Source organism: Dysidea avara, chromosome 1, assembly GCF_963678975.1.
Source record: "Dysidea avara chromosome 1, odDysAvar1.4, whole genome shotgun sequence".
NCBI classification, from domain to species: Eukaryota; Metazoa; Porifera; class Demospongiae; order Dictyoceratida; family Dysideidae; genus Dysidea; species Dysidea avara.
This window is the reverse complement of record NC_089272.1, coordinates 52,278,997-52,305,326: the sequence shown is the minus strand read 5'-3', so window position 1 is coordinate 52,305,326 and position 26,330 is coordinate 52,278,997. Positions and strand designations below refer to the sequence as shown.

The 26,330-nt window shown below is 36.5% G+C and overlaps 2 protein-coding genes across 7 annotated transcripts; both read left to right on the top strand.

Annotated features, from left to right (window-relative positions):
- The first annotated feature begins 1,966 nt into the window (after window positions 1-1,966).
- On the top strand, window positions 1,967-9,795 carry LOC136268431 (uncharacterized). Of its 4 annotated transcripts, XM_066063785.1 has the most exons (3): window positions 1,969-2,059; window positions 2,152-2,285; window positions 8,217-9,795. In XM_066063785.1, exon 3 carries the CDS (start codon window positions 8,245-8,247, stop codon window positions 9,727-9,729), a length of 1,485 nt encoding a protein of 494 aa, XP_065919857.1. In that variant the 5' UTR covers window positions 1,969-2,059; window positions 2,152-2,285; window positions 8,217-8,244; the 3' UTR covers window positions 9,730-9,795. The 4 variants fall into 4 exon arrangements, with proteins under 4 accessions (XP_065919860.1, XP_065919857.1, XP_065919848.1 ...); XM_066063788.1 differs by lacking the exon at window positions 2,152-2,285 and having other exon boundaries at window positions 1,967-2,059; XM_066063776.1 differs by having other exon boundaries at window positions 1,971-2,285.
- Window positions 9,796-16,561: 6,766 nt separating this feature from the next.
- Window positions 16,562-25,899, top strand: LOC136251004 (uncharacterized). Of its 3 annotated transcripts, XM_066043397.1 has the most exons (3): window positions 16,602-16,683; window positions 21,116-21,248; window positions 24,284-25,899. In XM_066043397.1, exon 3 carries the CDS (start codon window positions 24,286-24,288, stop codon window positions 25,798-25,800), a length of 1,515 nt encoding a protein of 504 aa, XP_065899469.1. In that variant the 5' UTR covers window positions 16,602-16,683; window positions 21,116-21,248; window positions 24,284-24,285; the 3' UTR covers window positions 25,801-25,899. The 3 variants fall into 3 exon arrangements, with proteins under 3 accessions (XP_065899462.1, XP_065899469.1, XP_065899452.1); XM_066043390.1 differs by lacking the exon at window positions 21,116-21,248 and having other exon boundaries at window positions 16,562-16,683; XM_066043380.1 differs by lacking the exon at window positions 21,116-21,248 and having other exon boundaries at window positions 16,674-16,793.
- Window positions 25,900-26,330: the final 431 nt, after the last annotated feature.

Below are 26,330 nucleotides of genomic sequence, written 5' to 3'. Positions count from 1 at the left end.
ACTATTCTTCAAGCTAAGGTTGATTGATGCATAGCATGCAGACTAGTTCTTAAATTGTTCTCTGCTCACAATGTCTGGCCATGCCAAAGCAATTGCAGTGGGGAGGGGGGAGTTCCAAGGGGTTCAGGAACCCCCACCCCATAAAATTTAGACTTCTGCAAGCAGGACCTTATATCACATCATTTAGCGTGGCAGGACAAAGCGAGTGAGTAATATAGCGTAATGGCACAACACAACAATGGATAAAGCTTGCATTCATCTCTCAGGGAAGGATTTACAGAGTTCTCTTCAAAACTGTTAAAAAGATCGATATATCTACTCTAATAGAGCAGTCAGGTATACTCTAATAGAACATGCATGTAAATATCCATTTCTATTATGAAGTTTTTCAGACATTATAACAAAACTGAGCATGACCTTATACTGCTATAGCTTTGGTGTGCAGTGTTTAAAGATATAGAACTCCAGTAATTTATCACTTGTGTTATGCAAAATGAATTCATGCTATGCATATTTGTATAGTTATATTGTTTTGACTGTAAGCATAGGCAATTCTAGGAGGGAGGTAGGGAGGCCATGGACCCCTGCTGAAAAATAACTTTTAAAAATCTTGAGAAAAGTTGCAGTATAGGTTGGCATTGTTATTTTTAGCAATTTTCATGTTTTTAGCATAAATTATAGGCTTCAAATTGCAAAAATCCTGCAGCTTCTGGGGATTGCACCCCCAGACCCCCTTGAAATTCTGCTTTATATTACAGTCATACAACAATAGTCCTGCTGTTCCCTACTTGGCCCCCCCTGTAGGTCAGGTCTAGAATCGCCACTGACTGTAAGTCATGACATTTGTACCAGTGGATTTATGGTTCCTATACCAGTGAGATAACTATCACTTACAGATTACTATATGTTTTCTCTATGTGTGTGTTATGCTGTCTGTTTCCACTAGGTAGCTTTTTATCTAGTATTAGCTTCACCCCAGGGGCACTTACATTTATCATAATTAATGTACTTTTGCATAAAATATAGCAATTTGCTGAGTTTTGATTCATTAAAATATTAAAAGTCTCTCTGCAGGCAATACTGCTGTTGGAACCCCCTTTAAAAAATCCTGGCTATGCCCCTGTTGCACATGGTCATAAAATGGTCTCTGGGAAAAATACATTAATCTGCTTTGCATTTTTTATCTCTAGGTCACTTGTGTTGATTCTACTGAATTTTTAATGGCCATGATACTTGGTGACAGGAAATATATAATTATAGGATGAGGCTATAGCTAGGAAGGTTTACTTTCAATATGACTCCATTTCACCCAATTCAGAAAAGGCATAAGCTGGGTTGTTTAATTGTACAATCCATATAGCTATGCACCAGCTGCGACTCATCATTATTGTATAAATTCAAGGAGCTGATTATCTACTTTTGTAGAGGATTATGGAAATTAAAAATGAGGCTATACTATATACTATACTATATACTACGTAACTAGCTATAATTACTACCTTAGCATATACGACAGTATGAAGAGTTGCTAATTTTAATCCAGAATTATGTGCTGTATATGCGTAAATACTTCTATGTATGTAAAACTATCAGATCAAAATTGGCAGGTGCATACTGTACCAAGGAGAGTTCAGGAACATCCCCTTTTATTTCTCAAATGTCTTTATTTTTTTGTAGTTTATAGCCAGCTATCTTCAATGATTGCTAGCTATGAAAACTGCATCAGTACAAGCAACCACAAACCGAATCACATATAGTGCATTGCATTTATAGCTATATATTATTAACTTTTCAAACCTCGGTATTCTAAGGTGTAGCTAGTTGTTTCTGTAGTAGCTATTAGCCACCTGGAATCAGTTATTTTATACTGCAAGCTGTAGAGCTAGATAGCAGTCATTATATATATCCGTACTAAACGATGTAGCGGTAATGAAGGAGAATAATATTGTATTGCTCTAATAAAGCGCACAAATAGTGCAGATCACGTGACCTAAGCTACGATGGTTGTTATTCTCGAGGTTGTATGCATACCGATGACGACCTTTCACGGCCAATAGATGTAAGTTTGTGAACTGAGTTCCGATTGTGTACAGTTGCTGCTTAAGCTAGAAATACTAAAACCAAAACCCACAAGCGATTTCTCCTGTACAGGCGATTTCTTCTGCTGCTCACAAGCGATTTCTCCTGGATGGTATCCTCCTGCTCGCTCCCTTGCAAGTAGTTTTCTCTCTGGTGTTCACCAATCACTCTATTTGAAGGAAAGACGCAGTGGGCTGCTGGGAAGGGTGAGACACTAGATATCTTACGACTATGATTATTATTATATCAAATTGTTTAAAGGGATACACAAAAGGCATGTGCCTGTACAAGGTGATACCCTTACATACAATCCTTACAGTTACAAATACAAAAACAGAACAACATACACAATACAAGTACAGAGTTAAACAATCATATTTTTTTAAAAACTGTTTCAATCTAGATCTGAAATGTTTAACCTGGCTTCGGGCTAAAATGTTCTCAGGAATAGTGTTCCACAAGAATGCCACGGATACAAAATAAAATGGAAAGCATTGATAGTAGAAGGAAACACTTTTAAAGTTAGGGAGTGTGACCTTGTACACAGTGTATTGAACTCACTAAAGTTTATTCCAGTACGCCCCTTCCAATTATGATACAAAATTGACAGTGACAAGAATTGCCATCTAGACTGCAGGGATGGCCATTACAATTCACTAATACAGTCGTCCGATGACTTGGACCACTAATGTGATTGTGGATTCCAGGTGCTACAGATCCAGCGTGCTGCTCTGCGCTGCACTGTTTCAATCAATTTAATGTTAGAAGAAGTAAAGGGAGACCAAACAGGACAAGCATATTCAAGATGGGGTCTCACAAGGTACTTGTACGCAATGTTCTTAGCTGAAAATGAAGCACCAAACATAATACGATGAAGATGATTGAGACAACCGTAGCCTTATGCACTCAATGTTTACAATGGTCGGACCAGTTCAATTTTGAAGTTACAAAAACACCAAGATACTTCACTTTCTGAACCCAGCTTATCAAATGAGATCCAATATAGTAATTAAAATGTAAAGACTATAATGATTGGTTTTATTTTACGCGACCATTTTTTGAACATAGGCAGAGGATACTGAACTGAAAGTCGGTTCAATAAGCCGTACTGGCAACAGTGAAACTTAGACAAAAAAAAAGGGTCACCAAGCAAAAAAAAAAAAGCCCACAACTCAGCCCTGGATTAACCCTGGATTATTGCAGCTTAGGAAAGTGTGCTAACCACTGTGCTGCTAGCTACGCACCTCCCTTACTTTTCTATCTTATATATTACTCAAGTAGTAGTCTCAGTGTATAGCTAGTAAGAATAACGTAACCCAAAGGTAAAGAAGAAACCAAACCTGAACCCGACCCTAACCCTAACGCTAATACTACAGTACTTTTCACGGCCCCTAAAGTTGAATGCTCAGGGCAACTACTAGACTCTAAAATAACCTTTTGGTTCAGTAACCACTTCTTTAAACATAAAGTATATACCATCATCCAAGATGTTATTTATGATGGGACATTTGTGCTGCCGGACCAGTCACGGCCAGCTAATATACGTATGGTATTCTGTAGTTATTTATATTCAGTGTACATCTCTGTACTACAAGGGCACTATACTAACAATATCCTAACTGTCCAAAATATCTAGTGAAATCCTCCTAGATGTTCCATTGAGAAGTGTCACAGTTGCCAGTTAGGGCATTATAAAAGTTTACTATAAAAGCAGACATAAAATTAATCATTGCAACAGCTATATTTAACTAACTTGTGTATGTTATTCAAATAGTTTTTGTTTCATTTGTAGCACTATGGTAATGGATGTCAAAACCAATGTCCACCATTCAATTCTCAATACTACCCGATAGAAAGTGATTTTCAATCCCTGATGTATACTAAATTTCCTCTAATTTCTTTCGTTATAGCTTGTTCTTTCCTAAAGTGGTCTGGAATCTGTCATCCATCACGTGTTAAAGGTTATGCCATGCTTCCAGATCATGTTAGCGATTAGATTGCATGAACCTGGAGGATCAAGTCAACAGTTGGTCTTTTTGCTTGTTTGTTTGATTGTTTGCTTTTGTATTGAACAAAGTTTATTGTCAATATTTAGACTCCTATAAGCTTTAGTTTCTTCATGGGTCTTTATTAAAATAGCACTGTTTTAATCTCAAAACATTTTACCATTGATTGTACTATATACTCACAGATTTGACAGCTCGAGTGTAATCATTTGTTGACTGTCACCAGTGTTGGGAGTAACGCGCTACTTATGTAACGCGTTACGTAATATTATTACTTTTGTGGTAACAAAGTAATATAACGAAATACGCTATAAAAACAGGTAATATAATGCAAGCTACTTTACTTACAAATGTAACGCGTTACCTAAGCAATATAGTTACTGTAACGAATCTAATATTACGTAATATTATTACTACAAGTAACGAAGTTACTAATCTCGTTAGTTATCCTCTGAGTAATGTCTAGCCACAGCGAAGTAACGAGGCCTACTGAATGAAGCTTATTCACCAGCTTCTTACTTATAACCAAAATTTGCATATTGTCCAACAGCGCAATCATGTCACATGATAAGGCGGTAGTTTCACACGTGACAGCTTAAGGCTGTGGACACAAAGTAATATAATATGTAATATTATTACAGTTACTTTATTTTATGGGTAATATGTAACTGTAACTAAATAGTTCTGTTGCAAGTAATATGTAATATGTAACTAGTTACTTTTACAAAGTAACTTGCCCAACACTGACTGTCACATCATTGCAGTCACAGATCACGGTATAATGTAACGCTTCATTAAGGCTTTGCACAATAGGGCAGTAATATTACCAAGAGTTAATAATAGTGGTATTAACTCTTGATATTATGTTACGTACATACAGTGAAACCTAATTAATAGAGACACCTCTAGGACTAAAAAAATAATGAGGTGGCCTTAATATTGAGGTTATTAAGTACATCTTAGCTGTGTTTGGGACCTACTAAAGGTGGTCACTATAATGAGGTGGTCACTATAACGATGTGGTCTTATTAAAGAGGTGGCCACTTAGTGAGGTTTCACTGTACTTGTTTCCCATCCCACTCTCCACAGAGACAGACCACAAGTGGTTACATAAATAAATAGTACTAGCTGCCTCAGTAAAAACATCTGAGCTGTTTGGAATAGATATACTCTAATAGAGCAGTCAGATTTTAGTGGAACACTTGATCCGATGTGTTGCATTGTTATAATGTTAGGAAATGTAGTTAGTAAGGATGTTGTGATTGCCATGACATAATTTGTGATACATATATCACAACATAATATTCCATGATGTTGTGACACCAGTACAAGATGGCTACTATACTTGCTTTCTGAGCCAGATTTTCTGCAGACTTGTAAAATCTTTTATAGTTTTCCAATGATCTTCCAAGACAAAGAAGTGATAGAGACACAGTATCGGCTTGGTCTGCCTCGTGAAGTTATGCAAACATGTATTTTGTCATTGTACAAACTACATCCAGACCTCCCAAAGGGCATGTTGGACCTTACCAAAACTACTCTCATCTGTTTGAAACACCTACCCTCCATCCCATTTGAATATTCATAATTTGTGTAAACCAGGCTAGAAATTGTAGGGCTGCTTCTTGACCTGTAGATGTACTGAAAGGTGAACGGTTCAGTTTCGGTGAAAATTTCACTCATGTACGTAGCTACCAGCGCTTGTCAATTATCTAAGAATTTATGGTATGCCCAAAAGGATGGTTTTGTAGATCAACTGAGTCACAGCAGAAATATCACATAATATGTTGTATGTTGCTATGCAATGTCATGTGAAATGTTCTGTTATTTATACTGACATGCATTGTGTGATTATTCTATTTGAGCATATAAAGTATGTAATATCCCTTGAAAATGAAAATCTGTGAGTGGCATTCCTGTATATGTCATGGTATATTTCTAGTACAATATCTATTAAGACAACGTGTTGATAAACTCCATTATTCTTGAATAGCTTTGTAAACAAAAAGTATATTGTGGGAATGAAGCTCTTCAAATATCTGGAAGATGGAGAGCAATATCCCATACACTGTTAACTCTTGTTGTTAATAGCCCACTGTACGCCTATACAAATTGAGGTACCATGACATACTTAATAAGTACTGTGAGAACCGTCTCAGCAAAAACCCAACTTGTTCGCACAATTAATTTTTTTTTATTCACTCAGCAATATCAGCAGCGTCCAAAGAATGGACCACCAAAATTTCAGCCTTCTGTGGTGTGTAGTTTTGGAATTATAGCGATAGACAGTAGGAAGAGCAAGGTAATCGATTTGTACAGTGACTATACTGAAAATAAACTACAGGCGCTTACATTCGCAGCCATAAGTACTTCCATTTGGATTAGTCTACACCATTGCAATTTGGCTTAAAACGTTCACCATGGATTAGCACATCAGCCAATGTATAGTATTAGTCCTGTAGATGCTTGCGCATATGGATATGAAGGCGGTTTGGTAGAAGAAACGATGACAATCTTGTTTACGTTTACCACATCGTAAAGAAACGTATGTGACACGCATACCGTTGGAGCTAGAAAAACAAAAAACAAAGATTTTTAAACTCTCCATGAACAGGCGAATAGGATGGTATATAGTTTTTATCAATTTGAGTCTTCCTTCTTTGAGTACTGGCCCAATAAAAACTTGCGTAGTTTTTTTTGTAGCATGCGTAATTTTACGAAATATGTTTAAATTTCTATTTTCTCAATACGCATGCTTGTGCGAACAAGTCGGGTTTTTGCTGAGACAGTTGCATATAATAGTTTCTGTTTTATAGATACTGTACTAAACTAAATTCATGGCAATATGTTTACAAGCATTATAAACCAAGGAGCTAGCCATTCTATAGCGAATACATAGACTACTGAAAGGCTAGGCAATGCTGACTGAATTTTCAGTCAATATGTGCTATTTTACAAAAGAAGGTTAGAGAAGACAGACAGATGCATTAGCATCATTAACAGTGCCTGTACATGCTTGCATTATTGGTAGGAGTAGGCAAATTATTTTTGATAAGGAACTACACTGAAGTTTTAATGTAGTTTTTTTTGTGTGTGAACAATGTGCTATAGTTTCATATGTGTTTATGTCTTGTAATGAATGGTGTTGATTTCTAAAATACTTCTGTGGCTGTAAAAGGCAAGAAATTAAGAAAATAGAGAAAGTTTTAGTCCAGTAATCCAGTCTAGTAGTCCAATGCAGTGAATGGATACACCCGCAATATGAATTACTAGGTGAAGTGGCTGGTTTACACCAAGAGATCATGAACTCTTGTGCTTACACACATTCACATTCCTATCTCATTATACACATGCAACAGCTACCACACAGCCTAAATATTTTGAGGGGCAAATATTTCGAGGTTGAGAAATGTTGCTAAAAATAAAATTTTCACGGATTTGCAAACACTCCCAAAATGTATTAGACTATATGGAGGTCAATATTTCAAGGCTAAAATTTTTGCTGGTAACCCCCAAAACCGTGAAATCAGGAAACAATTTCCCCCTTGAAATATTTAGGCTATACGGTAATTTGTGGTTCCTTTGAGTTATATAGGGCTTCTTCACACATAAATCCATGGTGACCTGTATTATGCTTACAACTATATACTGCATTGAAAGACCATGATCTAGCTTCTTTGGGTTTTCCACAAATATATTCACAGCACCATGTAGTCAAACCAGATGTCCAAAAGCAATGTACAGGAGAATTTTTATAACTTCATAACATGTACACTTTTATCTTGATACACAAAAAGGCAGTTATGGTACCCATTTACTGGTATACAGATTTTCATGGGCTTCCTAATGGTGCTTATATGAAATTCATAGCTGTGTTGGGAGTTATTGGCAATTAAATAACTACTTACATGGCATATGCAACTACTTAAAGTCAGTGTTGTAGATATTGTGGTTATCCAAACATTAGATGAGTTTGGATAACAGAGTTTTCACTGTGTTGTCTATTAAGCAGTTTACTACGTATTCCACTGGGTCACACAAGTTGTATTGTCTTCCATTTTGATTGCACAGTATGCACGACAAAGTGTTTGGTAGAAGTTTGATTTTAATTTCACTTTCTCTTGTTTATAGGTGATCTTGTAAACCCGAGCAAACCAACATGAAATTTTCATCTTGCTGTGATCGTTCCATTTGTTATTATTTTGGTTTGTTTTCTGTTTGCATAAACCTACTGCTTGGTGGAATGGTGTACTATTCTTACAATGACATTCCCAAATGGAGAGAAACAACTATGTCATTGCTACGTACCAATGATAGCAATGTTGTGGAGGACTCTAAGAGATTTAAGCTTCGTGAAGCCAATCCTGTGTTTCCAACTTCATCAGAACAATCACAACAATATGGATATGTCTTACCATATCAACTCTACGAGCAGCAAACTTCATCAGCCAGGAATCTCTGGGGATTACAGTACTGGGCTAACACAGTTGGAATCAAAGTTGTTGAGCCATTTTTCACGGACCACCTTATGTCGTTTGAAGCAGTGGTTCATGGAATGGCAGACCCAATGAGATTTAGTGACATCTATGATAGGGACTACTGGAATAAACAGTCAACCATGAGAAACTGCTCAGAATTAGTTACCTGGGAGGAGTTCATATCAGACTCTCCTAGGAGTGCTATTCTTCTTCTTGTACAAGGATACAAGCCTGAACTCCAACAAGCAGTTAATGGAGGAATGATCAAGGTAGTTACAGATCGTGCTAAGGTAGAAGGTAGTTGCAGTTGGAAAGAAGTGAAGTTTCCTAAAAGAGCCTTGTCGTATTTCAAAGCAAAAGGATTTAATTTCATCCGTCAAGTGTGCATTGCATTCAATTCCAGTACTCCGATGACAATGCAGAAATTTTCACACTACATATTTGATTCTCACAAACCAGACAACTTCACTGTGTTTGTGGCACACTGGCAAGGAATACGAAAAAACAGAATAAATTTACAAGGTGTAACCCTAGAGAATGAAAACACAGTTGAATTAGGTCTTTTGCCCAGCAAGAAAATTTTAGAAGACAGTAAAAAGTACATGATGCAGTTAGGATTTGGTAATGATAAATACTTTGGTGTGATGGTCAGAATTGAGAAAGTATTTAGAAATTTAGTTTTATATAAAGATGCAGATTTTGATGCTTTCATGAATCGCATGTTGGAATGTGCTGCTGACTTTAAAAGCTTAAAAATTTTTAAAACTCATCAGACTTGGAAAAGAACGTTAGCAATAGACCTAGGAAGACTGGGCAGTTATGGCTTTCGAAAGCAACTTCAGAAGATGACTCTGAGTAGCCGCATTGAAGAAAAATTGTACAGTGTGTATTTCACTTCTGTGTTTGGTAACAATTCATGGAGTATTGAAGAATTTGAAAGTAGTTTTGAGAAACATGTTGGTAGTGACAACCCCACTTACACAGCACAGATACAACGGACAATAGCTGCATTGTCTGATTGTTTGGTCCTTGTTGGTGGAGGATCAACATTTCAAGATGTTGCTATTTCTTTTTACAAATATTATCACCCTGATGTCCAACAACAGTGCATAATTAAACACTGCTATTATGGTAAAAATTTTAAGTTAGATTTGAAATCATCTTAATGACAAATTTGGATTTTATTGTCCTATGTAAAATACTATTTAATTTGTTTATTACATGAATTTATGAGACTGTGGTTAGTGTATGTGTTATGCTTGTGGTGTATGGAAATTCAGAGTTTAGAATTCTGGTCAGATTATTATCGCTGGTCAGATGCAATTCAAAGTTTTAAACACCCATATAAGGATACCAGTGTTAATACAATAAGTGGTAGTTACGAATGAATGATGTCAAGAGCTCATTAGAAAACACTGCAGAATGATTGGGTGAATTGGAATCCATCGTTGTGCAATATATATATAATTATACATATATTATTTTTTGGTGATGTCACTCGTAGATGACAGTTCTATGTACCTCACTACTTGTATCTTAATTTACACATATAATTATTGACAAGAAATGTGATACAATTTTGTCCCAGCAAAATTGTATACCATGCAAGACACAATAGCTGTAGGGTAAAAAATTAGGGCAGTATGACCAGTAGATTTGGCAGCTACAGTAGTTACTACCTTACAATTCAATCCACTTTTGAATTTTCATTGTTAGCTTCAGCTAATCTAATTAGTGTTGTTCCAGTTCTCAGTACTGGAACTAAAAGTAATTATTCCAGTACCAGCGGTTTTATTTTAGCTCCAGTTCTAGAACTGGAACAATAATTTTACTTTTCTCAATACTGGAACTAGAACAATAATTTATTTTCCTAAATACTGGAACTAGAACTGGAACTAAAAAGAAAATTTGTCAACTACTGGAACTAATACTATAAAAATAGCAAATACGATGCTCATTACATGACTACAGTTAGTGTGCTGATAAAAGCAACAACTGATAAGTATTCTGAATCAATAGAATGATGCAAAAGGTTATACAGCTAGAAACACTAGGCTGAACTGGAGGACTGGACAACTGGACTCATACCTATAAATATTCAGGCTAGAAACCATTGTTAATTCTTCCTTGTTTCTGAGGACAATTATTTTTAGCTTTTAACTTCCATGCTTTTGAGATATTGAACTTAGCTAGTATACTGCTATAAAAGAAATGATATTGTTACACATGTGCATAGAATCAACTTTGCCCACCTGCATTGCTTGTTCATTTTTCTACGGTTGTTTACAAATAACAACCTTGTGTTAATGCTTTGAGCAGGAATTGTTTGCTAGTCAATCTTGAAACACGTACAAAATAGCTGTTAAAAATTGGAGTACTAAATACTTCCATTTACAGTTAAACTCTTAGCTCTGTGTATGTGTGTACGTCCACCATCCTTCTTGCTTTTAACATTTAGTATACAGTATTGATGTTCAACATGCATCCTCTAACACAAGCTATGGGAATTCAAGTAAGCAAAATTAAGTAGCTGTAGTTTATCTGTTGATCTTACTTTTCTATATACAAGCTGTAAATTGACAGGTCCACCTACATGTATAGTCTAAATTTAGTGCTGCTGTGGAAAAAATACAGTAGTTACAACCAGTTTCCTAAAATTAATACTTTCAATAAAAAGAAGAAACTTGTCCAGTCCATGGTCTATCCACTAGTCCAGTCCATGGCTTGTCCACTGGTCCAGTCCACGATCCAGTCCAGCGATTGTATACACCCAATGCAACACTGAAGTGAAACCAATAATTCTCACTACCTAGGTGTTTCTGTCATTCCTAGTTTAATGTTTGATAATTAACTTCAAATCATCCCTCATAATCAAAGCCTTGGAGCATCAATGCATTGCATGTATAGTTAGTTTTGTAGTAGTTGCTCTGCCTAGATACATGACAGATTCAAATCAAAACCCATAGTTTAGCGCACACTGTGCATTGTTTTAGAAATGGAACACTAAACTAATTATGCAGAACTAAAAACAGAACTATAATCTTAAAGGTTGTAGTTCTAGAACTAGAACTGGAACTGTAATTCTAAAGGTTATGTTTCCAGAACTAAAACTGGAACTGTAATTCTAACAGTTATAGTTCTAGAACTGGAACCAGAACTGTTATTCCCACAAAGGTTAATGATTCTAGAACTGGAACTGGAACTGAAATAACAAGCTGGTACTGGAACAACACTAAATCTAATGGTAGTTTCTAAAATGTTTCCAAACCGAAAGGTCTTGGCTTGTACTTTTTTTTAATTCTGTCTTGCTCCCTTCAGTTCAATATTGTTATCCCAGACAGCGTCTCTTTAGTTCATTATTGTAGCACTCCTTTTTTCCAAGAGTATTTATCATGTAGGGTTTCCAACTCAAAATAGGAAGGTGTCTCCTTTTGTTGTTTCTGGTGATTTTCACACAGACAGACTTTTAAGATAAAGCAAACAAGTGCTAATTTATTATTGGAGTGCTTGTAGCATTGAATATCAGCATAAGTTTAACACACAAAAGCATACAAAAAGTGGTCACATGACCAAAAATATCATAATAGTTAAATTGGACAGCTTATTAGAAAATCATTGTATTATAGGGTGACCAAAGTCACAATTATTAGTGTATTTTCTTGCCTTATCACGAATACTTCTACATCTTGTAGTGTTATAGCACATCCCTTATAGTTGTAATGGGATTGTTGGCCACATGACCACTTGTTGGGTATTTGCAGTTAAAACTGCACTGATATTGAAAATAATAGACAGTCAAAAATATATTAGCACTTAATTGTTTGTTTTATCATAAGGTCAACCTGGGTGAAAATCATCAGAAACAATGAAAATGGCTGAGGCATCATCTTATTTTGCAGTGGAAATCCTATGTGAAGGGATTTTTGGTCATGTGACCACTTTAATGTTAAAATAGTGGGGTCTAGTCAACAGAACGGAATTAGGGGCTAAACTATGGAACCACGGAACGGAACACTACATTAAATCAAGGTGTGCAGCTTGCTATTGCCCTACGACTTTATTAGCAGCACCCAGGTGATCAAACTTATCACACAACAGATCGAAATAATTTAGGGATTGATTATGGATTTAGTTGCCATTAATAACAAAATATTAATTGTGGGACCGGATTAGTTGTCTTATTTCCGGGAATGGATATGATCTGTAAAGAGCTTTTGCTGTTTCTGCTGATCAATTTGACGTGATATTTACTACCAATCAGTCTCAATTCGAATCATTAATAATGTATCCATAAAGAAAGCAGAAAGGAACTGGTGACAGAAGGCCAATTCACTTGGAGATTTATAGTGCTGTGTGTAGGAGCCGTTTTTAAAAATATTTAGAGATAAGTGAAAGATACAAGAGGCTATACAACATACCTATTCTGTGATAGTCATGATATCAAATTTTTATTGCAGTGGAATTCGGTATTGAGTTTTTGAAAGAACCTTTCTGTTACTGACACCATAGTATTTCAAACCAAAGATTTGTTTTGGAAGTCTTGGACTGTATTAAGTCCAGTAGCTACTCTTATCAAGACCACCAAAAAAATTTCCATAACCCTGAGGTTAATGTCGGTTGCTTCTCCGGCCCAGTCTCCTCATGCAACGTCTGACAAAAATGATTAGTTTATAGTTATTGTACAGGAGAATGTTGTGTAATATGTATTCCTGCTCTCACCAGGATGGAAATTCCACTGACTAAATATTCACAATGTCTCCCATTACACTTTTGATGCAACTTCTATATACATGCATATGATCAGTGCTTGTCAGAATCTATTCCATTGTTAAGATATGATAACGTTACTTTAGCTTCTCTCATTTTACATCTACTGCTTATAATCAACTGGGCCTTGCATTCATCAGCAGAATAATTATCAGGATGATCCTTTTTGCCAAGCCATTGATGCCCATAAAGTTATGTCTCCACCAGCTAAAATGGCCTTTACTGAAGCATGAGAAATTATACTGAAAAGTGTGGTGGTTGAACGCAGAGGAAATCCTTGATCCCAGGTTCCTTATAATTATAATGTTATGCATGCGCTTGCCTTGCTGACTGGATCAAGTCAATCGAAGCTTTCTACATCAAGTAAAAGCCCTTCTTGTTCAACTCACAGGTGATTCTAAAAGGAATCCCCCCTGCTGAAACATATGTTTTGAAAAATCTTGGGAAACAGTTGCAGTATAGATTGGCATTATTAGTTATCATTTTTGCAGCAATTTTGGGCTATTTTAAAGTCTTTTAATTCCAAAAATCCTACAGTGCAACCCCCAGACCCCCACTTAAATTCTACTTTATACTACAGCGTCCATGCTGTGCCCCCCTGTATGCCAGCTCTAGAATTGCCACTGCCTATACTCAACATGGTATTCAGACTTTGTACAAGGCAGTTTCATACTATTTATTTTTCCTACATTATAACGCTCATCTAGGTGCCTTGATGTATCATAGTTATATTGTCCACATGATCTTTATTAGTCCCGCCACTGTTTCTTTAGATCAATAGTATTAAACCTGTGTAGCTAACTCAGTATATAGTCCATTAGTAGCTATCGGTATTATATGGACCTTATGTCTGATGTAGTTGCTCTATCAAAAGCGATTAATTTATAAAAGCATGAGTTCATAATATAAAGTAGTAAGAGAGTGTGTCCAACAGAAGTACATTCCAGCAAACACACTGGGTGAGGTAGAATATCAACACCTTGTTCTATATTGTGCAATGGTTTCCCACGTTCAATATCCATCAACAGTTCTCTATCACCAGTAAAAGTGTTTGTACAGGCTACATTGGTAGTATAGGACTTTCTCCTTTAGTACTTATACTACGAACTCTTGATAAAGCATATGAGAAGTCGCTGCTAAAGTACAACAGTATATGTCATTCCCCTTGTTGTGTTTGCTGATGGGGCACTGGAACTGTAGCCTTGATTCAGGTCATAGGTCATAGCTACATTATAAATTTTCTCATTCGGTAGAAACTAGATATCCCAGATGGAAATCTTGGCAAAAGTATTTTAAGCCATTGGTACAAATTAAGAAAGTTTTTGGTTGACAATTGACATTTACATCAAATATTTTCTTATATTGGTCTCAATAGGAGTATTGGATTCAAAAATAATACATTATTTCTGTGATTTATTAGTGGCAGCCACAGAAAGGTTCTTTCAACTCACTACTGAAAATACTTATAATGATAATACTTAGTCTACTACACTCAGTGTTTCAATTCTGCATTTCATTGATAGTCACATTCTATCATTGATATGGCTGCATATCTGTTTCTCACACACTTTAACAGGCCAGCTGCTCTAAAGAAATGATACCATAATAGTGATTATCAGCTCAGTCGGCAGAAACAACTTATACATAATGTAACAAGACTTGCCTTGTCGTGTATTAATTAAGTGATTGGAAGCTTCATCAGGAGAGCTTTTTGCTTGACATCAGGAGTAAACCATCACTAAGAAAACAATCCCACAATTAATGTTTCATTACTAATGACAACTAAACCCACAATCAATCCTTTGTTATTTTGATCCACTGCTTTGATCACCATAGCTGCTACTGATAAATCTCTCCAGCCTTTGAATGGCAAGCGTCTACGGTATGCCACTGCTAATCGAGAGGATGGTGCATGACTTGGTGTTGTAGCTCAGGACTTTTGGGGTCGGAATAGGCAACATGCATTTTTTGACAATAGGGTGTTTATAACCCATTTGCAAGCTCCTATTCACGTTCTCCATTGTCCCGGTGCTATGTAACTAATGAGCAGGAGAAGAGACATGCTTTTGATGATAGGTTGAGAGGGCTTGCTTTTCTCCGCTGGTTTTTTCTACTTGTGGAGGTAGCTATGGGACCGACTGCAACCATATGCACAGTATATAAGAAACTTGCTTCCATGTTGCAATTGGCTGACAAGTGGGAAATGAATAATAGTTGGTGTTTGTACTGGATGAGATGCAGACTTTGCTTCTCTTTATTAAGATCAGCCATTATGTGTTTGAGGGGTCATCGCTCTTTACGGTACGTCGTCCAACATCTGCCAGTACTGATCTGGCCTATCCATGAGGGCAGGCTTAATGCCGATGCCCTCGAATAGCTTTGTTTTTAATAGTCGCTGGTGTTATCCAGCTGTCCAGCACTTGACAGCCAGTGCTGGGGGTGGTGGTAAGGGCATTCCATCTAGCCTGAGAGAAAAAAAAACTAATAAATTGCAATGGGCATATTCAACAATGGTAAGCTAAAAAGTGTTTGGTTCCGTGGTTTAACCCCTGATTCCTTTCTGTCGATTAGACCACACCTGCTTGCCCACCTGTTAAAATTGTGCTGATAATGACTGCTGCAAACATTCCCATAACAAATTAGCACTTGTTTGCTTTAACTTGAACATTACCAAGTTTGGACGGACATAAGGTTATGATTTAAAAAGGAAAAATAATGTATTGCAAACATATGGGAATGCAAATTTAAGGCAACATAGTGTAGCAGTGAAAAGACTGCTGCTGTTGAATAGCATCAAACGTTTGTCAGCCATCTATTAATATATGATTTAGCATCAGAAAATCAGGAAATTATTAGTGTTGTCACCTGGCAATTTCAGTATTTTATAGTATCGCATTTCTAATACAAAATAAAATGCAGTAATTTTATAAAATACTGAAATTGCCAGATGACAACACCAATATTTTCCTGATTTTCTGATGCTAAATCATGTAGTAATAGATGGTTGATAACTTTTGATGCTATTCAACAGCAGCAGTCTTTTCACTGCTGCCTTAAATTTGCATTCCCATATGTTTGCAATTCATAACGTCATGTCCCTTCTTCTACAGACGAAGTTGGTAATGAGGTATAAATCTGTGTGAAAATCTTCAGAAACAACAAAATGAAGCACCTTCCTATTGGCTACTTTTCAGTAGAAACCCTAGTTTATAGCTAATCTCTAATAGATAAGCGCCACCCTGAGGGTGTGGCCACGCGAGACCATAATTCTTTCATTGTCCCTCTAATCAACTAATCATGCGTGACTGCCGAGTTTAGCTACGCCAGCGGACGTTCAATAAACACCTCTGAAGGTTAGACTTTGTTCACTGCTGTTGGTCGATTTTGTCAATTACTATGTGTATGGGGAGAGTGCGAGGGAGAGTGCCGAACTGGAATACATTCACCAAAACACTGACTACAAGTAAGCTTTTTTTTTTTTTTTTTTTTTTTTGCGTAAATCAAACAACAACAAAGGCTGCCTTATTCGCACCTGTCCAAAATCACTTAGCTATGAACTGTTCTCTAACACCAGAAAGGTTACGGACACTACACATGATCAAAAGCGAGCTTGTAGCAGTGATTTGTACTGGGAGTTGGACACTCTCCTTATTTGCAGTTGATTGAGATCTCTTGGTCTGATTTGTTGAACCGAGGGGTCTGATACCAACTGTAACTTAATCCCGTATACAGGTGCAAATGAAATCTTTTCTTTTCTGTATTAGTGTCATTTCATTGATGTTTGGCATTGTGAATTAGTAATGATTCCAAAATATCGATAATTACAAGCTGGAATTTTGGTTCAAATCTGCTTAATTTTCTGTGGGATTTGGAAACTCATACAGGATTTTGGTGTAGTTCACCAGTTATAAGGCTTAACGTGCCACAACTCATGCATACAACATCGCAGAACAGTGAAATTTTTGACAGAGCTGCATGTATTATTTCCCCGGGCATTACTCACAACAAAAAATGATCCCAGCATAATTTATAGTGGACAGTGTGTGTCTCAATTATTGACCTCCTCTACCTATTATTGACTTGCATATTAATTTCAAGTAGCAATTAATCCAAGAAATGGGGAATAATTTGTTTTGAATTTGTTTAAGTAACAAAACTATACAAACAGCCTAGCTAACTACTAACATGATAGGGTCTACACCTAAAGATTATTTAAAGATACTGCTCCAAGAGATATGCACACATTTAATTTTTACGTTCATTCACATAATAGTTCACACATGTACATGTAGGCCATAATCAACTTATACATTAGCTAGTTATGTATTCAGAGGTTCTCATTAGTGCACTAACTGCCTTATCAACTTTCCAGTGCGATAGACAAGACAGCATGAGTAGCTGCTGTACAGTCCAAAGGATATGCTAGGCATTGGCGGAAAATTAATCATTGCTACATGTTGCTTGTTTAGCAATCATAATATCACCATCAGCTCCTTCAACAGATATACCACTCTTCCGAGTCAAAAATGGTTCAGGTAGCTACCACTGAAGTGAATCTTCTGTGGCTTATTTTGTAGATTTTTATTGCTGTTTTGTTTACTCTTCCTCCTCTTAGACTAGATCTTTTGACTACGTCTTCTTTCTCTCATCATCTATCCTCTCTTTTCTTGCTCATCCCTCTACTATAGTTGTCACCAAAGCATATAAAACATTTATGCACAACAATTGCAGCAACTTGACTAGTGAATTGATTGAATGACTTATTTGTTATAATATTATTAAGACACACGATAGTGTTTTGTGCAGGCAAGAAAGGTGGCACGCCACACATTTACAAGGAGAAAAAAAATGTGATTTTCATGCTTACGTAGCTCCGTGCTCCCTTCTCGAATTGGAATCATTATTATACTGCAAATGCCCTCTACTTTTAGCACCCCACATACCAAATTTGACCAAGATTACCTATATGCAATCATGAAATCATTGTTCAACTATCCCTCTAGGGACCTGCAGGGAGGCAAAAAATTAGCCTGTGGCACAAGGAGTCTGAAACATGAGCCTGAAAACTCTGCTGAATGCAGAAAAAAATCCCAGACTTGATCCACAGACAGTTTGCAGTCTATAGGCAAGTACCTGAGGAGCTACACAGCCTGAAATATGAGGCCTTCAAAATTTGGCATAATTTCTTGTTTTTTCTTCTTCAGATTACCCTTTTCGCATACTTCACAAAAACCACTATAAAGCAAATGCTTAGCTCAATTTCTTGAGCTTTGGTACACTTTAAGAGCGTATTGCAGCACGATCTTGTACTACACTGTAAGTTGGTGCAAATCTGATTAATCATACAGCACGGTAGTACTGTATATTATAGGGATCATGGAGATTTGGGTTTTTCTGGCCAAACATATCAGGCAAAAACCAGCTTCAGAATATCATCCTGGTACCTTGGCAGTATTGGTTAAGTGTAACGAAGCCAAAAAGTGTCTTCGGTACGATCCTAAATACCTCCATAAGATTGTTATGAAATTTTTAAAACAATGGAATTTTCTACTAACTACCTGCTCGCCTGCCCACCCGCCTGCCTGCCTGATGCCTTCAGGCAAGTGTAACTTGATAACAGCTAAGGCTACTGGTTAGATATTTTAACTGTTCGACGTCACTTCGTCTGGAGACATGTCTTTTGGAATACCGCAGTACTTACAATGCAAGCATTATGGACTTACCTTTGTCCTCCTTTGTGTCCCATTTCATTTTGCTGACAGCCCAAGGTGTCGATCCACGGTAGCGCAAAGCATGGCTCCCCTACATTTATAAATGGGAATTGTCCATGTTATCCATGGTGACTGGATTGATTTCAGAGGCACTTCTAATACTGTTCTTCGTTTATAACACTGTGTTACGGGTTGAAAGTAAGTCAAAGCAAAGCGTGTTAACCGCTCTACTTGCGAGGTAGTAATTGATAGTTGGGTCGCACAAAACGTCCATATTATTTGTGGTGACTGGATTGATTGCAGAGGTGCTTCTCCTACTGTTCTTCGTTTGTAGTGCTGTATAACAGGCTGAACATAGCTGTAAGCAAAGTGTAATGGACACTCCACTTTCAACTCAGTAATTAATAACCGGGGTGCATGTTTGGAAACTTTATTTCTCGTGCCATCCTTTCTTTTGATGCGGTATGCCAGGGTTCACCAGTCATAATATAATGTTATAAAAACTGTAAACAAGCAAGTATAAGGAAAAATTAGGAATTTTAAGTTCAATTAGGGATCATAGGAAAAAATTGGGGGTCACCTACACCTGCAGATATACTAGTGAACATTTAATCCCTAGTTCAGTCTTGGTCTTGAGTATAGACTGAAGTAGGGGTTAAATGTTCACTAGTATATCTGCAAGTGTAGGCAACCTCCCTTGTTTCCCAGCTTTTGTTTTCTATGATCCCTAATGGAACTTAAAATTCCTATTTTTTCCTTATACTTGTAGTCATAGAGCTACAGGTGTATAAATGATTATTTGCATTAGAAAGACCGACTTGTCATGCTTACAGGGTAAACCGCTTATGAGAATTACTTAAAATTGGTATGCGTATAGGTTAACTATCATTAGTATGCGTATAGGTTAACTATCATTGCTAAATCTTTTGTGGTTTAAAAGAAATTGCTGTTACAGCTATAGATTTACAAGGCAAAAACCAAAAAAACTGTAAATTGCTTGGTCGAAATACTCGAATAGAATAGTTACCACAGCTCCGCTGTTATTTGTTTAACTGATGCCTCTTACTCGTTGTTACTTTTTTGTATAGATTTTTTGTTTGCTTGTTTGTTTTGTTTTTGTTTTGCTTGTAGCTAGTCATTGTTTCTGTGTTGCTTTTTGTACTGTAAGTGTTTTGGGGACCACCTTGTACAGACTATAAGCCTTTTGTGTACCCTTAATTTGGATAAATTAATTGATAATACTAATACCATAGGGTATAAAATGTTGAAAAAAACTTTACCAGCGACCTCCATACTGACCACCCAAATCCTTAACCACTGAGTCGCTGCTATCACGGCTGTTTAATTTTTACTTTATAAATGAAAATTCTAATTTAAATCTACTCATTGTAAAGGTTCATAATTTCAAAGATCTACCAATGGAAAATCTAGATTGCTCTAGAACATTCTATGTAGTAGAAATTATCGAAAAAATGTGCGCTCTGTTAGAGTATTACAAAAGTAATCAAGCAATGCAATACTTTTCTCTAGTATTCCATCGAATCAAAGTCAATATTGTAGCAGGATTTGCTTTTTTAAAATTGAGCAACTGCAACTTACCATGTTTTACATGAAAAATCTAGATACTCTAATAGAACAGTCACTGCAAAATCCAATTACACAATATAATAAAATCATGTATAGGCTTGAGTCTATTATGCTCCAAAATTTGCCTATTATGCTTTTTGGCATTTTCCCAATTTTCTGCCTATTATGCTTGTTTTTATGCTTTTCAGAAATGCATTATGTTTTTATTTTGTGTGCTTTTCTGTGTAGAGAAGTTCTTCATATGATAGAATATAAATGGAAAGTGTCACTTCAACTGCAACATACAAATAATAACAATAGCTTGAAATTGGGATGTGTTCTACAGGGGAGGATCCAGGAGCTCGCAAGGGGAGGGGCACAAATAGACTAAGTTGTAGGTGGTTGGGGAGAACCAGATTCTCTAGTTCAGTGCTGCATTTTTGAAGCAGCAAATATACATCTCTTAGTAGTGTCTCACTTTTGATTTTTTCCATTTTGGCCTTTTCAGATGCATATGGTTGTGAAGTCTTAAAAGCTGTTTAAAGGCACTGAATGTCTCAAACAACAGGAACACAATAATTAATTTTAGAGGTGCTTAGTACACACGAAGTTACTGGGTGACAATTTCACTTTGGTTTCAAGTGAGTTTGTAATAAATGCTAGTACATATTTTCATGAGTTTATAACTGATCTTGACATAAAATTTAGTAGCTAACTATTTTAATCAGAAGTATGGCTGATCCTCTACAAGGTGAGGGAGTTGGGGATGGGGGGGGGGGGGGGAGCATTTGCCCCAAATACCCCATCCTGGATCCGCCATTGTGCTCTAGGCATATTAGGGCAGGGGACGCCTGGGGAGGGGCATATCTACAGTGCCTCAGAAGCTATAAACATTTTATTGCCTAGTACACATGATCTTTGTAGTTTTGTATGCAAATATTTACATATGTATAAAATATTATGCATGGTTTCTGATTGATCTTAGCAATTGGTATTCAAAGGACAACAACTACTATGTATGCAGCAAAATGCCAAGAACATATTAGCCTCCTGGGGATAAACACTTAAATAGTTCTCCTTTCTGTTGCATGCGTTGACTGTTCTATTAGAGTGTTTGACTGTTCTATTAGAGAATCTCAAGATTTTTGAAATAGTTTCCTTGCTTGATATTAACCCCAGTCTCACTGCAGACCTGCAGAGACTTCACTATTTCAATGTCCAGACATTCACTAGCTATACTGACTCAACACTAACTTTATTATCATCAGAGCTTCTATTGTATTGTCTTCCAATTGAGCTTCCAATAATCATAATCATCATATCACAGTGCCTAGAGTCATGGCAGTCACGTGAATAAAAAATTTTTGACAAAAACTCTACGAAAACAAAAAAAACTTGAATAAATTAAGCAAGGGTTGAACCCTGGACCTCTCACACTCTAGCCCAGTGCTCTAACCACTGTATTACTGCGTTGCCAGCTACCCTACACCCTTAGTTTGTACCTTATATATGTCATTCATGAAGAAGCCTATATAAATAATACCAGTAAAGAAGAAACCAAACCTTAACCCTGACCCTATTCCTAACTATAAAGTACATGACGTGTACCCTAAAGCCAAATGCTCGGGGAATATTACTAGGCGCGTGCCCTAAAGTTGAATACTCGGGGCATACTAGACATATGCCACCTCTAGCTTGCCTCAAACTCAACAAAAACTTACCTTCATACAACTGGGGTGTGAATTACTGGGTGACTGCACTGTATTTAGCAGCAAAATGTTCAGTCATGGTGCTGTGACTCTAGGTACAGCAAGTATTTTATTCAAAATCAGACGATGAGACAAGCTATATAATACCAAATTCAATGATTGAACCTCAGCTAAACTGCTTTTCCATGCCTTGATTTAGTTGATACATCACTGCATGTGTCCTATAAAACTCAAACCCACAATAAAAAACTCACTCTGTTGAGTGCAAACTTGTAGTAAGACTGCAGTGCATTTTCTACTTGTGCATTTCACCATCAAAATCAGGTTAGCCCTTGACTTTATAGCAGAAGTTCAGGCAGAAGTTATACTTGTGGTGGCAGAAATTTGCCCATTGTGCTCCGTTATGTTTTATGCTTTTCATCCCCAAAATTATGCCAGCATAATCAACACAAGCCTACTGAATGGGAAAATATGTGTGTAATAAAATCTTAGACACTTTATGTCCTTTGAGAAGAATGGTTCTAACAATAAAACTTGGATATCATCTTATTGGCCTACTCAAGAGAAGTTTAGCAGTCAAGATACTCTAATAAAGCAGCCACAGTATTCTTCAGAGGAGCAGTGTAGCTACGTATGTAGTTATAATTAAGGAGATATAGTTGGTGTGGAGGGCAGCTATTGTCAGCAGGTAGTTACCTTTTTTTTGTTGGTTTTTGACTTACAACTAGGCCCATGGCATCACCAAGCTAGACTCCCAAACTCCCCTCCCCCCCCCCCCCCCCCCCCTTAAATAAAGGTGACTCCGCTGCCTGCTGCCACTGTTTAGAAGGTAGTGTAAAGGTTATTTATCTATCAATAGCTTGAGCTATGTTGGTTGACCTATACACTGATTATTTTCAAGTTATTCCCATAAGCAGCAGGCATTAAAAACAATCGACCTTTTTATACAAATAATCACCCAAGCATGACTCCATGGACATTAATTTTATTAAATTTGCACCAGAGTGATCAGTCTTGGTATGTATGTTAGTATGTCTTTACTCATACACCAAATTTCGCAATATAAGTATAATATATTTTATAGAGATGTAAGTGTGTAAAAAGATGCAGGCCTCCACTAATAATGAAGAAGTTGAGCTTAGCTTGTGCTTTACTAACGCATAAGATGATTTTGCTTAAATTTGGTTTGTAGGGTGGCAAAGGTACAGGGCAGCTATAAATACAAAAATTGTGTCCTTTTGAGAAGGGACATGGAATTATGCATACATGACAACCATGTTTTTTTCCTGTTAGTAAATACAGTACCCATGGCTTTTCCTCTTTATAGCTGCTCAAAACTCTTCCTCAATATTATTTCCAAGAGTGATACTACAATATACACAACTCAACCCCACTGGTATTGTAATGGCAATTTGAGAAATAATGGAGTGCAAAACGAGTAAAGAAGAGAGAGAAATTGAAATCCTCTAAACTATACTCACATACTACTGTGTTATTAGGATTTCATTAATACTGCATTTAAAAGATGATTATTTTGATTATTCCAGAACTATTCCTGATTCTTTTAACCTTTCACATTTATTGTCAATTACACTATGGATCTCTACAATTTGTAATGACTGCAGCTGTCTCTTTCTCCAACATCATGGTTACTATTTTACTGGTTAAGCCCCACACACATAGCTAGACATTTTCTGTCACTAAAACTTCATTGCTAAAATTAACATGCAACCAGTTTTCATTAGCTATTAATAAATCTATCTATGAAATTTTTTTGTTCAGTATAAACGAATCATGCAAAATGTTTTATGCATAAAAATATTGTATTATGGTTTAAGTCATTTAAAATATTGTGCTTAGTTGTGTATGTTATTACTGTATAATTGTATATAAATGACACTATTTTAAGGTGCACTGTAGTGTAACAAATGTTATTTTAATTATGTATGATGTATGTTGGCTTACAGGAATGAGCAAGAGCACCGTGTTAGGTGGAACTCGTTGTGTATATTATAGTTTCATTGTCTTCATCTGTTTTGTAATACTTGTGTGTGGCACAATATATTATTATGAGTATGACAAGCTAAATATGTGGCTGAAGGTAACAATGCTAACTCAGGAAGATGATGTTCTCCATCGCAATGTGAAGAAAGTTGCAAACAGAAGAAACCACCTAGGTGTCACTGATGGAAAAAAGCAAATTAAGCCTGTCACTAAGAACTCCCCTGGTAAAACTCTTTCACCACCACATATAGCAAGTCAACATAAATCTCAGGGATACATTTTGCCGTATAGATTGTATGAACAACAAACAGCAGCTACAAGAAATCTTTGGGGTCTTCAATACTTTGCAAACTCTGTTAACATGAAAGTTGTTGAGCCTTTTGTTTCTGAAAACTCCTTCAATTTCCGTCCAATTGTTGCAGGTGCAACTAATCCAATGAGATTTGGGGATATTTATGATATGGAATTTTGGAATAACCAAACAACAGAAAATGGTTGTGCAGAACTAGTGGCATGGGAAGAGTTTTTGTTAAATGCTCCCAAAACAACAATTCTTGTTTTTACATGTAATGGTGATGCGTCTTCTCCAACTGGCTTGTTTAGGAAAGTTGATAGAATAAATGGTAGCAGACAATGCGGTGATACAAACTTTCCTGCGCAGGCATTAAAATTCTTCAGAGATCTTGGTTTTCAGTTTGTACATGAAGTGTGTATAAAATTTAGTTCATCCATTCCAATGTCAATGGAAAAATTCTCACAATATATATTGGGTACTCACAATTCTAATAGTGTCACACTAATATTTGCTCTATGGCATGGGATAAGGCGTACACGAGACAATCTCAAGGCACCATCATTCCGTACTGACAACACTGTCACTGTTGGCTTGCTCCCTAGTGTGAAAATGATGAACTTTAGCAAAGGATATATTAAAAAGTTTAATCCCAGTTGTGGTAAGTACTATGGTGTGATGGTCAGAGTAGAAAAGGTTTATAATTGGGCAAGGAGGTTGGATGCATTCACTGACAATGATGTGGTGCAGTATATGGTGAAGTGTGCTACGAACCTCACACAATACCTAAACATTCACCCAGAATGGAGCAGGACATTAGCCATTGACTTGGGACAATATGGCAGTCTTCATTACAGACACTCTAAGAATAGTACGAAACCCGAAGAAATGCTGTATGAAGCATTCTTCAACTCTGTCTTTGGCAATTATAGTCTAACTATCAGTGAATTTGAAAACAGCTTTAAGAAGTATCTTAATTTTGACAATGCTGTGGTCATTGCTCAACTACAGCGTACAATTGCAGTCACATCTGATTGTTTAGTACTAGTAGGTGGTAGCTCAAATTTCCAAGCGGGCGCACTGGCAATGTACAAGAAACTTCATCCTAATAAGGAAGATCAGTGCATTATTAAACACTGTTACAGAGGTGTGAACTTTCATGTTGCCCTTGAAGATGAAGTCAATTGATTTTTGCACGTATTTTTGTACATGTACATGTGTAATTTTGTATTATAGTGTATCACCATAATTGCTATCTTAGTGAAATTTTTATAGCTATGTTCTCATGATCAGGTCTGGCATGCATGCTGTATAGTGTGTTACTTACCTGACAATATAAAATCTCAATGTCCAGAGTGTTCAAAGAGAATCATGACATGTGGTAAAATGGATGCGCAAATACATTTGTAGTTATCCCATTAATAATATTTTTCAAGTTTTAAAAAGAATAATTATTTTGCAATACAACTACAAGAATGATGAGATGGGTTAATTTGCATGCTCTAGAATAGCAATGCTTAATGATAAAATGTTCTCAATAGTTTCATTGTAGTCTAGCAGCATATGTATAGCTAGCGCATAAATATGGTCATTAATTTTGGTGTACTTTGTGAGAAAAGTATCAAACTTTGCACACAGACTGTGCTCCTAATGATATTTATTTTAGTGGATGTACCATCGCATGTTTCTTGTCTTTGGTGACCTTTACGGCCATTTTT

What these genes read in the sequence shown, in the direction of transcription:
- LOC136268431 (XM_066063788.1), top strand. Translation starts at nt 8,245, where the DNA reads ATGAAATTTTCATCTTGCTGTGATCGTTCCATTTGTTATTATTTTGGT.
- LOC136251004 (XM_066043380.1), top strand. Translation starts at nt 16,727, where the DNA reads ATGTGTATGGGGAGAGTGCGAGGGAGAGTGCCGAACTGGAATACATTC. An exon ending in CACCAAAACACTGACTACAA is followed by an intron (nt 16,794 to 24,283) that starts GTAAGCTTTTTT and finishes GTTGGCTTACAG; the next exon opens with GAATGAGCAAGAGCACCGTG.